Source organism: Astyanax mexicanus, chromosome 12 (assembly GCF_023375975.1).
Source record: "Astyanax mexicanus isolate ESR-SI-001 chromosome 12, AstMex3_surface, whole genome shotgun sequence".
In the NCBI taxonomy this organism is placed as follows: domain Eukaryota; kingdom Metazoa; phylum Chordata; class Actinopteri; order Characiformes; family Acestrorhamphidae; genus Astyanax; species Astyanax mexicanus.
Window position 1 is genome coordinate 26,677,591 of NC_064419.1, and position 14,419 is coordinate 26,692,009.

The window sequence follows — 14,419 nt, forward strand, 5'->3', positions numbered from 1 at the left end:
CAGCTGAGAAAGCACAAATATCGAGTTTAACGTTCGCCTGGACCTTCGGAACCAGCATTATGTGAAAGGAAGAGCAGGAGAGAGAGAAAGAGAGAGAGAGAAACGCAATTTCAGCTTGTCACTCAAGCCAAGTACAGAAGCGCTGAAAGAAGGGAGGAGGGGGAAAGGCGAAAGGGGTGTTGAGAAAATAGATTGAGAATTTTTTTCAGTGAGGATGGGAAAAAGAGAGAGAGGGAGAAGGAAAGAGGGACAGAAGGAATTGAAAGAGGACACAGACCACAAGATAAAAGCGCCAGACAATCAAACTAGACACCTAGAGACTAACTCTTTACAGAGAGAGGCAGAGAGGAATGGACACATTTGGCAGTAATAGTGTGCATTACTATATAGTATGCACTTTACAATTTAGGTATTTAGCATGGGTTTTATGTATACATTTATGTATAGATATATGCATCATTTTTTTGCAGTATGTTGTAGGGATGTGCCATATTGTACCGTACGCGATAATATCAGCAACATTTTTCAATATCGTGAATGATATTATACCCTGAAATATCGTGCCACACCACCCACCCCTATTTATCACATAAAGTACTACTTTTTTTTTACTGTTTTTAGCAAAAGAAAAATTCACACTGTTCTCATTTCCCTTTATATATCTAGTAGAGACTAGAGATTATATCTGTCCAGTATCATTCATTTTACTTTAGTCCTAGATATATGGAGATATGTAGAGCGCATTATTAGTACCATGACATTTTGGATCATTGACTCCTTTATTTTTAAGGGTGTGTCATACCTATCGTGTGTAATAAGAAAATTGAATATTAATAATTTTGGTGGAGTAGTGTATTCTTGAAATCTTTTTTTTTATTCAGTATTTCGTCATATCGCCAAGAGTATTGTTATCGCAATTATACCATGAAATATCGTGATATTATTTTAGGGCCATATCGCCCACCCCTAGTATGTTGTATGTACTATGCATTTTATCAATGGCAAACAGTGACTGTTTCATCTGAGCCTTCGAACAGATGTATCATACATCAAAACTATGATCATTACGAATATAAATCAGCATGGAACAATACAGCTTTAAACGGCAACGGCAAACATCATACACTCAACACAACACAACTCAGTTGCAACATTTGAACACCCCAGCAGTACAGTACATGTACTGAGAAATATGTTGATGCGCTTAATATTTTTTTTCCCTGCTGTATATGTTATATAACTAAAATATATATAAATATTTATATATTTTATGGATTGAGATGTAGCTTGTAGAATGCATTAATATTTATCATGTACAGTACATATTCTGACAACGGAAACTGTACGCTATGGCAAAGCGTATAGTACATTCTTGTGATGGTGAGAAAAAAATAGTGGTAAAGAAAAATAAGCCATGTCCCCGAGGTCCCGATTCAATTTATGCTCAGTCTATCGAAACTATTGACCCTCTATTTCACTTACTCTCTCTACTCGCTTTCTGTCTCTCTCTATTAGAAAAACTGGAAAAGAGGTCAAGGTTGTGCCCACAGCTCAAATGAGAGGGAGGGGGGTGGTGATTGAGAGAGAGAGAGAAAAGAGAGAGAGAAAGAGAGAGAGAAAAGGAGGGAAAATGTATATACAGAAAGAGAGAGAAATGCAGACTACTCAATAACTCAGAGCTGACTACAGGGCATCCTCCTCATCGGTAGAAGGAGCATTAATACATTTTGTTGTCAAAATGTTTGCTTTCCAGGCTTGGAGTAGGGTAAGACAAGGACAAGAAGAATGAGTTTGCCTCACAACACGGTCTAGCCTCACAACACGGTCTAATCTCACCTAACTTGCATTAGCCAACAGTATAAACAGCAGTATGCAAATGTTTAGACACCCCCAGGGATGCACCAATCCATCTGTTGCAGTTATGACAAAAGTCAGGGATCATTGAAAAAGGGCAATATCACACAAGTAAATACGTTTTTGTGGTGGTGTTTATGTGCAATAATCTTATAATACAACACTTCCATAAGGCAGCATAATTATCTAATACCCAATCCAGCTAATTGTAAAAAGTGAGTTTTACATAACATGTACCCAAAAATATTAGGACTGATCTGTGCATCCCTAAGCACCCCTGGTAAATCAGTGAATGCTTAAAGGACCTAAAGGAAATTGATCTCAAAAATGCATTAAGTTAAAGAGGAAAACCATGAAAAAGAGCACCATGCAAAGACCAATGATCAAAGGTTTATTAATATCCTGACTACTCAAACCTTGTCCCTACAATTAGCAAGCATGAATTCCTCTAAGCAGCTGCCTAGCACTATGAACATTAACATAGCTGATTATAGATCACAAAGAAAGAAAAGTCTTTAATAAGAATGTGATTTTGGGTAGTCGTTTCCTGAGTTTGTAATGTTGTAAGTTTGTAAAGACATAGCCGTTCACAGGAACAGTGGAGGTCAAGCTGAGTTCTGATGGATAAAGAGCTAAAGCTAAAGCTAAAGAACACTGCTTATCTGTATGATATATGTGTGGCGGCTCCTGCATTGAAAATAGATGTGAATTGTGCGAGAGTTGCATGTCTTCTATGATGTATTTCTGGTACATACAGTCAAACGTTTGAATGTACCTTTTCATTTAATGTTTTTTATTTTATTGTTTTGGTTAACCAGACTATAAAGGAACACATAAGGAATCATGTAGTAACTTAAAAGTGTTATACAAACCAAAAAACTCCTATCTGGGGTGCTGTTAACTTGCGGTTTCTGAGGCTGGTAACACTGATGAACTTATCCTGTGCAACAGAGATAAATCCTGGTCTTTGCGACTAAACTGGATGTTATTTTCCTAAAAAAAGTTCTTGAAATTTTGTGGATTCTCTGACCTTCATTACTTTTGTCTTTTTTCTTGACTTAGTTGAGTAGTTCTTGGTATAATATGGATTAGAACATTACTCAAATAAAGCTTTTCACTGTTTTCCTGTAACTTCCTGTAACTGTAACTTCCTGTGTCTTCACAACTTTACAACTGATGCTCTCAAACACATTAAGAGGACAAGACATTCAAGTAATTAACTCTTCACAAGTTCAGCACAGCTGTTAACTGAAAGCCATTCCAGGAGACTCTGCCTCATAAATCTGACTGAGAAAATCCAACCAAGACAAAAACTGCAAAACTGTCATCTAAGCAAGAGGTGCTACTTTAAAGAATCTAAAATATATAACATTTTGGTTTGTTTACTAATTAATACCATATGTTTTCTTCAGAGTTTATTATACATGTATAATACAGAACAGAAAACTGGTTCTGTATGTGACACTGCTGATCAAGGAAGGTTAAATAACCAAACAACTTCCAATCCATCTGGCACCAACTGTCAGGCCTCCCTGAATTCACATCCACTTGCCATGAGCACACTGGCCAGTGTTCAACCTAGAGCTTAGATTTTCTGCTCGAACCCAACCTGACCCCAGAGCCAAGATTTCCCACCACTTTCCTCGGGCTGGGTCTGGCTTTGTTTTTTAAGGCTATTCTTATTTTATATCAATCTATGGCGTAATAATCACAATATAGCAATAATCACAATATAGCAAATAAAGCAAATCAAACTGTGTTTTAAATAAAAAATTGCACAAGTTAGAATGGTGTAATCATGCAGTGAGGACTGCGCAGTGAGTCATCTTCTCCGCTGGTCTGTGCATAGCCTTATTGCGGTTTTATGTGTTTAGCACTAAGGCTAAATGCTTAAAATAAACAAAAATGTTTGTTTAGGAAGTATTTTATATTCTTAAACATTGTTAATTATTTTAGAGTAGACGAAAGTGATTGTAAATTATGTTACTGTTCTTGGTCTATTTCGGTTTAATGAGTTTGCAGTGCATAGCCGTATTGTTGTTTTCTGTGTTTTGCTATAGGCTATATGTTTAAAAAAAAATTGTTTGTTCAGAAAGTGTTTTATTTTCTTAGACATTGTTAATTATATTAGAGTAGATGGGGAGATCGGTTCTTAATAAACATTTTTCTTAAATAATAGGTCTACGCTTCTTCAGTGTTGCAGTGTTAATTAACATTATTCTGGACAGAATTCACTCATTCAAAAAGCCTGAAAATGTTTTTAAAAAGCTCAGGCCTGGGGGGCTGGATTTTTTGGGCCCGATCTAAGCTCTAGTTGATCCTCACTAATTAGATAACACCTCACTAATAATACAGGTGTGGGCATGCTGTCTCCTGAAGTAAAACCTCATGATCAGTTTACATACTACTGTTTTATGACCTTTGGCATGTCGGTGTACTAACAAAGCAGTTGCCATGAATATGTAACTGTTTTCATTCTTATGTTCAAACATGATATAATTTCAGCAGAACTGGTGGAAGGTTGTATGTTAAATGTCTTAAAACAGAAGAAAAATCTGAAACAGGACTGTTCTGTGCTTAAATCCCTCACTCTGTGTCTCTGTCCAGTGCACACTATGATATAACTCTGTATGTTTACTACTTTAATACATGTGAGTCAGACAGTGAAGAGCGGCGTAATTACCTAACGAGCTGAATGGGGAAAGCGCTAAAATGTTCAAAACATGGCGTCCCTATTATCCACCATCTACCCTTCGTTCCATCTGCTAATTTAGTAACCAGTCCCTCTGAGCCGGTCAGAAATCTGCTAGGATGTTCAGCAACTATAATTATTAGGCTAAACATAGCAAGAAAAACAAATACGTAAAAAGACTGAAACATTTGTTTGAAGAGCTGAATACCAAACATTTAGTAATTTCCTGAATGTATTTTTTTTCTTTTGCATTATGAGACAGATGCTACTGCTTTACAATATCCTAACACTTTAGTGTGATTTAAATTAGTGATTATTCAGAATACATTATTTGGTCAGACAAAACAAACAAAATAACTTTTTCAAACTTTTGGATGCTAAAAATATTAGTTTATAATATTGATGTCTTTTTCATTGTAGTTTTGTAATTGCATTTTTTTTAAATAAGATAAAATGAATTAAAAATATATATTTTATTCATTTATTTAATGGTGGAAAAAGCTGATAAACTCTTTCTTTGGTTAATATTTGGTAATACTCTGGTGAGTATTGTTGCTGACCATGTGCATCCCTTTACTGTCACATCATCCAATGACTACTTTTAGCAGTGTTCTTCAGTGCTGGTTCTTTCTAGTCTCCAGATCTAAATCCAGTAAAATAAATTTAAAGCATGAAGGTGCTTTTGTAGGCACTCTGTTTGTATTGAGTTGACACAAATGATGTATAGACTGGCATCTGAAAGGAATGAGGCTATTTTTAGAGCAAAACTAGACTCTACCCAGTATTAGTTACAGTTAAAGTGAAACTTTCTAATTCATTGTATTGGTTATTAAAGCTCATGTACTGCATGTTTCTTGTGATTGATATTATTTTAAAAGGCTGCAGAATAAGCAGAAGAGTAAAGCAGATGGAGGATGTGTTTGGTAGTCTGTGAGTGTGTGTGCTTTGGTTGAGAATGTTCTGGAAGCTTGTAGAGGCTTTGGTTTATCTTTGATTTGAAATTCCATTGATCTCTCCGTGCCACATCAGATCAGCGCTGATGGGAATAATCTGGAGCTCATTGTGGGCTTTCACTCCCTTCACGCATGCTGCTCACACAGCTTCCCTATATTTGGGTGTGTATGCATGTGTGTGTGTGTGTGTGTGTGTGTGTGAATGCCATTGTGTGTTTAGGATGAAAATGTCAGACTGTGGAAAATCAGTGTCAAACATTGTTGTTGTTAATATTAAATATGCTCTGTCATGCCAAAAATAATAGTACAGGTACATGTATCATGTCCAATGATTTTTTCCATGACCCATCCAAGCTAAAGAATGCTGCACTGACCTGCAGGATGTGAATGTGTGGCCAATCATAGCCTTTTGTCAAGTATTCCTGGTACATTTTAACCCTTTCAGACCCTGCGTCAATTACAATGGAAATCATGTAGTTTCTTTTTTCTAATGTTTTGTTGCTCAGAACACCAATCGAGACCTGTTGTCCATCAGAATAGATCCTAAACCAGCCAATAAAACAGTAGCTTAGCCCCGCCCACTGCACTGGAAAAAATCTGCAACTCAGACATTGAGGCATGACAGCACTACAGAACAAATGAGGCGAAGTAATACAAGCTAATTTTTTACAAATTATTGTTTTTTTATCATGTTTAGAATTAAAAAGTTAATTTAGTTAATTGGATATATGTTAATATAGATTTAATATTATGATAGTAATATTATAAATGTTGTGTGCATTACAGAAAGAAAACAGCCTGCATATATTTTTCCATAACATAACAAGAACATAATTCGGTCTTGTGAGAGTTAAAGGTCCACACAACTTCAGAAATGGAAAGTTCCATCCATCTGGCACCTACTATCAGGCCTCTCTCCTACTCCCATAATTCATCTTGCCTTGAGAAATTACTAACAAGATGGCAGCAAAAGCGACCAAAGAAACCCACAAATGTATTGTTTTCCAGCAAAACTTTAAAATAATAAAGTAAAACTGAATACAAAATATCTCAACTAATTATTAACTGATCCTAGGTAATTATTAAGTATTAATAAGCATTTCAATGTAGTAATGTGTAATCATGTAGTGTCAATTCATAATTCGTTAAAATATCTATTTAACAATGTTTATTGTAAAAAGTTTATAAAAAATATGATTATATTGCATTACCTTCATTCAATGTAGTTTCAAAGTATTATGACCCTTTTCTTCATAATATAAAAAAAATATTGTTTGTCTTGGTAGCTAGCTAACTAAATTTCTCTTTCCACCTTAAATGGTGCACCAGCTACATCCTGCACCTGAGGCTGCTGCATGATTTAAGGTGGAATGGAAAAATCAGAACAAGAAGCTAGTGAATAGTTAAAGGAGAAATTCGGTGTAAAACAGACTTGGGGTGTAATGAAACATGATAACAAGTACGAATATTTTGTTGAATAGCCCACCCCCGTTCGTCCCAGCATTACGAAATACAATGTTTTTTGTTGGTGCGTCCAAAAGGTCTACAATGCTAGTGATAGGGGCATAGCATTGCTTATGCAAAGAAATCACTATGTTTACACCTTTAACAAACTCAAAGTAGCTCCATGCTTCATTGGTAGAATTCCAAGGGCCCTGACATTTGAAACAAGGTACTAAAAACTGAATTATGTGAATGAATTTTGAATTCTGTGGAAATCAATAAATTCCAGCTGTTGCTGAAAATATTTTTATAATATTTACACATAATTAATTTTGTAATCTGTTCCCCTGTCCTTCCTATTCGTACATGCTCTTTAGTCGACTCATTGTGAATTAATTTTAAGAATTCCACAAATGAAGTGTGGATCTATTCCTTGAATGAGCAATGCTATGCTTCTATCGCTAGCATTGTAAGCCTGTTGGAAGCTCCAACAAAAAACATTGAATTTCGGAATGCTGGGACGAATAGAGGTGGGCTATTCAACAAAATATTAGTGCTCGTTATCATGTTTTACTACATCGCAAGTCTAGCTTCTTGTTTTTATTCCACCATAATTAATGCAGCAGCCTTAGGTGCAGGATGTAGCTGCTGCACCATTGGAAAAAAGGTGGAAAAAGTTATTTAAGTTCGCTATGAAGATAAACTACTATCAATATTTTTTGTGCTTTATGTTATGAAGAAAAGGGCCATAATACGTTGAAACTACGTGGTCATGGGCATTGCTATGCCTCTATTACTAGCATTGTAAGTTGTAATTCAAAAACATTTGTACTCGTTATCATTTTACTACACCCCAAGTCTATTTAACACAAAAGTTGTCCTTTAAATGTATCACCTGGTTTTGGAGGATAATAAATGACTGATGCATCACCCCCCCCCCCCCTTCTTTTTGATAGATATGATGCCTTAAATTGAAACGTGAAACAAAGCTGAACTTTGCTGATCCTCTGCTTACAAAACAGACTGTAAGAGCTGCCTACACATCTGTGATTGAAGATTTGTCCTATTTTTTTTGGAGGAGTTCAACCACTTCACTTAGTAACTCAGTTCCAAGGAGAAAGGTGACACTTGAGGACAAGAGGGAGGGGTATAAATAAAAAAAGAGGCCTTAGAAGTATCTGTGTGTGTGTGTGTGTTTGTACCTGTGACAGTTGAAGTGCAGGTATGGTTATAAAGTAGAGCCAGTTCTCCAAACAGTGTTCCACCTTCAATGGTGTGCAGCTTCTGCCCGGCCCTGGACACCTCCAGTTTTCCCTCTGTAAACACACACACATTTACACACACACATTTACACACACATTATTGCTGTTCCATCAGTCTCAGGTCTTTGCAGTTGCCAAGGACGACAGGTGTTGAGAAACAGATTAGCTCAGCTGTCACAGATTACAGGCAACACCTCCAAAGGTGACGCCACGGTGCAGAAAACATGGAAACCGGCGGCACCAGAGCAACCTGTCACATCAAGGTGGTATATCGGTGAAGCTCATAGTGCTGATAACTGCACTATATACACTTTAGCGACGAGGACAGATTTCTCCATTTAATGCGCTCACACTCTTATTCACTCACAACATCACACTCTGAGATTATTCCCTTTATTTCCCTTCTTATCCTTTCAATTCACTTAAGCAGTATTTATGCTTTTGCGTCATATCTATTTAGAGTCTACAGATATAGTTTATGCAAGTGGAACAACACTGTTGTGAGCGTTTCAAATTGTGTGTTGTTGTCTATGCGTCAATTTGCAATTACAAAAAAAAACCCAGTCCGTCAGCGTCAGGCTGTGATGACAGCCTTATTGAAGAAAAGTAAAAAAAAAAAAAAGCTGTCTTCAAGAGCTTATGTTTTCCAGGAACGTCATGCATTTTTCAACGCAAAGACAACGCAAAGCTACATGCTGCACACATAACCAATGAACCGCAGTGGAAGAAAAGGTTACGGTTACTAGATCGGCCTCCCTGTAGAAACAATGAAGTAAAGAAAAATGTGTTAAACCACTCAAAACATGTTTTAAACTTTAGCACCTTTTGCTTTGATGCCAACTTTGCCTCTTCTACTCTTGGCATTATTCTGTCAGGCTAAAATCCCGATGTAACACAAATAACCCAACAGCAGTTTCAAAACCTGTATTTAACATTTTGCTCTAGAAAGTGTCAGAACTAGTTGTCGAGAATGTAAAAACATTTAATTAAAGTGCTTGAATTGTTAAATAATTGGAACAGACCAGTAAAGCGGAAAATAAATTTTTAAAAGGAACCAGTTTTATCTACAGCACTCACCCAGCACTCCTACATTCTGTGAATAAGGTCAGATGGATAAACACACATTCACACTCTGTCCTGTAGTGATGCTCTCAGGATGTTCAGTAGATGTCATGAGGAACTTCATGAGTTAAAATGATGGACCATGTCACTAGTTTTTGTTCCTTAGTTGACATAGGACCACATAGATACTAACCGATGCATCGCAGGAACACTCCACAAAAATGGCATGTCTGATGTTTTAAAGATGTTCTGACCCTGGCATCTAGCCACCACAACCTGTTCCTTGTCAAAATGCCTCATATTTAACCCAGTTTACACATTACATCAGTACTGGCATCATTACATTAGCTTCCTGTCTCTTTTAGAATAGATTTTAAAGTACTGCTATTAGTTTTTAAGGCATTAAGTGGATTGGCACCATCATATTTTACATATTTCCTTATGTTCCCAGTCGTTCCTTAAGATCTAGCACTTCCATTTTACTTAAAGTACCTAAAGTTAATAAAAAGAGAAGTATTGAAGAAGCATTTTGTTTTTATGCTCCAAAAAAATAAACAGCTTACCAGTTAACATAGGCGTAGGAACCGGGGGGGGGATGGGTGGGACATGTCCCACCCAATATTAGAAACAGGTGGATTTGTCCCCCCCAAAAATGATGATGATGAGGAGACAGACCGGACCAATCACGGAGCCGGTTCAGGTATTAAGTCACGCCTCTCAGTAGAAACAGCCAATCAGCTTGCTGGTTTTGCGGCGCGCGGAGCAGATGCAGTTTGCTGTTGGGGAAGCCCCGCCCCCTCGCTGTGAGATTTAGCAGCGGGATCGGGACGCAGCAGCTTCATCTGATTTTAAAGCAGATCTGGATATACGGAGATTTTTCTAAAAGAAAGGTAACGGTAGGCTAACCACGTAAACTGTGATGATATTTTTCTGATAACTGGTTAAAAATACACGTCTCTGAATCAAAACACACAGTTTAAACCCACTGTGATTAATAAACTGCAGCTGTGTTAGTGTGTAAGCTTATCTTTGGAATTAGCTAGATTGGGAGTCAAGGTTAAAGGAAAAAAAATAAAATATATATGTAATGTTTCCCTGTACCTGATCAGCTAATCACTTTAATTTTCAAACTGTTTATTCATTTAGGATTACAGGACTGTGAGCTATAATGAACGAAAATTGATTAGTTATCTAGAAGCTGGATGTAGATGATCGCCAGAATTTCGTACAGTACTTTAAGTTGGTAGTTTAAAGCAGTTACTTAACCCCGATCACTGCCCTAAACTAGTGTTTTCCACCTGATCCACCTGATCAGCTAATAAACAGTCATTTACTGAGTTTACCTGTTAAAATCCTTTAGCCCCCTATGGAGCCTAAATTAATCATGTATATCCACCAGAGGAAGCTCTAGAATATGCAGAACAGTTTTAATATGCAGTAGAATATATAAGAACTGGGTTGAGAAACACTGCTGTAACCTGACTTCTGTTCATTTGTATTTCACAGTAAGACCACATGTCCTGACGTTTATAAAAGTCTCTATGAAACGTAAAGTTACATTCTTTTACATAAAAGGACACCATCTTAAGAAGAGCTCTCAGTAGAAAAAAATAAAAGTGCAGGAGAAAATGTAAATATACAACAGAATTGACATGCCAATACATAATAATAATAATAATAATAATAATAATAATAATAATAATAATAATAATAATAATAATAATAATAACAATAATAATAATCTGTTATATTATTTTAAATATTAGGTGATAACTCAGACATTGCTTGCATAATTTTTCTAACAACAGTAGCTGTAATGTGGAGTAACATGTTTAGGTTGTAAAATCACCTTATAATAATAATTTACTTTTAATTAAAAGTAATTTCCACAAATGTTGTTCTAGGAAACTATTGGGTGGGCTTGGGTTAATATTGGCAAATGTGTCCCCCCCCAATATCAAGCCCGCTCCTACGCCCTTGCCAGTTAAGATCAGACATGCAACATCAGTAAACAAATTCAAAAAGCAGCTAAAGATATATTTTTTATAAACTTTGTTTTAATAATTGAGCCATTTGTATTATTATACATCAATATATATATCGACTTACATTTTTATGTTTAGATTTTTTGATGTTTTAATTTATTTATTTTAACCCTTGTGTGTTGTTCATTTTAATTTTTCATCAAATGATACTAAAAAAATATTTTTTTCTAACTCAAACTCATTGGCATTGGCTCATTTTTTGTGAAAAACATATATCAAAACACATTTATATTACATACAGTATGTTTGGCCAAGGGCTAATAAACATTACTTCATTTGTAAATTTGAAACTAAACAAATTTTCTACTCATATCTTGAGTTTAATTTATTTTCTTTTACATTTTATTAAAAAACTAATAAAAAAAAGAGTAGCACTTTTTGAAAGAAATGTAACATAAGAAAGGTAAAGGGCAAATATTAACCATGTAAGCTTTTTATATTGCTTGCAATTTAGGTGAAGCAAGCATGTGTAAAGCATTTTAATGTAAAATTGTTTAATTTTGCTGAATTAAATACAAGTAACAAAGTAAACGAGTAACAAAAATATGAACACCACACAAGGGTTAATATAACAGTCACAACCTTTTGTATTTTAATTGATATTATTTTATTTGTTCTTTTACAGTTATTTTATGTTATTTTCTATTGTCTTATCTTAATTGTTAATTTACTTAATTTTACTGTGTTTTTTTCCTTTTCCCTTTTTCCTTTTTATTTTGATTTTATTCTGTCTGTACGTACAGCATGTGAGCTGCATTTTAATGTATGAAAGGTGCTTTATAAATAAAGTTTATCATTATTGTTATTATTATTATTATTATTGTATATATTTTTTATATTATCTACTTTAAGAACTGACAGTTCACACCCTGTCTAATATATTCTTCCCCCTTGACAGTTGCCACTTGAACCAGATCTCCAAATAGATCTATCCAAATAGAAGCAGGAAAGTAATACAAATGCTCAAAAAGACAAAAATAGAGAGAAAGAGAGAGAGAGAGAAAGAAAGAGATGGAGAGAGAGAGAGAAAGCACGAAAGGCATTCAGTGGAACATCTTGACTGAACGCGACAAGTTATGTATTAAAGATCATAGTCATGTCACTGTGGTTTGAGGTAAACTCTGCACTGCTTATAAATCATTCAAACTAGACCTTTGGCAGTATCAGATCGTCTGTGTGTTTGGAGTAATGAGAGCATAGTGAGCAGCATAGTAGTGATGTGATAGTGTGTGGCGTCCTAACCTCAAAAGCTGAAGCACTCATCTGATGAAATTATGCTGCAACCCTAGTCAAGAGAGGGTGAAGAACGGAGGTGATAAAACTGTGCAGGGCAATTTGTTTTCAAGGAAGCAGACATTAGACTAAAGAGAAAAAGCAAAGACTAGCGGCTAGCGTTAGCCTTTAGCCTAAGGTCAGTGTTTGAAGTGGGTAACTATCTTCGCTGTCCAATGAAAAACACTTATCTCCAAAACAGCAACTTTACAGGAGAGAGAAAAAACCTTGTAAACTTTCAATGGAAGTCAATGTAAAAAGAGTTTATTTCAGGTCATTTAGAAGAGTTTCTATTGGTCCGTTTATCAAGAAATTTTGGCACAGTATAAGGGACAGTAGTTCTGTTCAAATTATGTAGTAAACTAAAAATCGACAAAAATGCAGATAAGTGTTTTTCATAGGACAGCGACACTATGCACCAGTAGCAGCATATCTACATTTCACTCTTTGATGTCAAGGGGCACCTCACAAGCCACCAATTCGCACAAATCTGTCAAATTTCCAGAACTTCGTTGATTTAAAGTTCTGCCAATCAAATCCCTATAACTCAAACTTACACTTCTGGGCAGGGATGGTACTTTTCCCAAACCACTAAACCTGTGTGAGTTCTAAATTATAGACATAACTGCACGGTTTATGTTTAAAGGACCAATATGTATTTTATTTTCAGTAGTAAATGATAAAATAATCAGAATTTATCATCAGATATTAAGAAAACAAGCTGAGTGAAAACACTGGCAGCTCTTGTCAGCAGGGCTTCAGTCAGTACGTCCCTATTTGGACTGTGCAGTCCGTCACGGGTATCTGTGTTTGTTTTGGCCTCTGACTCCGCCTGTTGCTTGTTCCCCATCACTAACTCCACCGAGGTGGCCAATACACAACAGCAAGCGAGCAGTGGTGCAGCATGGAAGCTAGCATGCAGGCTGGTTCAGCTGAAACCTCAGCTGCTACACAGCTTAAAAAGCCTCAGCATGTCTCAAAAACACTCAGTGACCAAAGATGGAATAAAACAAGAGTGAATGTTGGCAGTAAGTTTGAAAGTTTCTCTGCCTCTCTTAAGAGGTGCCACCTGCCCACCTGCAGGTCATAACTGAAATCTAGATCATGCTGCAACAAGACAAAACGGTAGAACTTACTAAACTCGTCTTGCACTAGATTGTGTAGATTTAGCCTCCTCAACTTGGCAACCTGAGTGAGCTGCATGTCTGGGGAGGGGTGGGTGAGGCAGACAACTTTCTGTGGGGTTTTGAAATTGGACTGCTATAGCATTTTCATACGCTCGCTCTCATTTCCTACAGAATGGTCCTTTAACTCTGTGTGTAAAGTAATGTTCAGCCATTGTGTTTTTTCTTCTGTTTACACACGAAGACACAACCTGATGTTGTCTAGAAATGTTAGCAAGCACTATTAGAACACTGTGTAAATTCACAACATGTGAATGGTGAATAAGGAGAATACTGGCACTTTTTACACTGGCAAAAGCAATGGGATAGCAATGTGTACCTTGATGCCCACACCTGTAAGTAAGTTGTAGGGTGGTATTTTTCGAGTGAGGATGAACAGTAGTCAAAGTCAAAGTGGTTTTTATTGTCATTTCAGCTATATACAGAGTACACAGTGAAACGAAACAACGTTCCTCCAGGGACCATGGTGCACATAAACACAGTGTATACAGAACAATAGTGCAACAGTACAAAAGTGCAGACAGACAATACAACACAATACAGACAAAGAATAATAAATAACAAGACAGTGTGCAAATTATGCAGTGTGCAAAAAGTGTGCAAAAAAGACCAGTGAGGTAGTAATTACCTCTATTACACAGTGTGCTATAGA

At 36.2% G+C, this 14,419-nt stretch overlaps 1 protein-coding gene across 1 annotated transcript in view; it reads right to left on the minus strand.

Moving 5' to 3' along the window:
- The window catches only part of prkg1l (protein kinase cGMP-dependent 1, like), a 71,909-nt gene that overhangs the window by 39,725 nt on the left and 17,765 nt on the right, over window positions 1-14,419 (minus strand). The window contains exon 5 of the mRNA XM_022671126.2: window positions 8,145-8,258. Coding sequence (XP_022526847.2) covers window positions 8,145-8,258 — 114 coding nt within the window. The remainder of the gene's footprint in view (window positions 1-8,144; window positions 8,259-14,419) is intronic.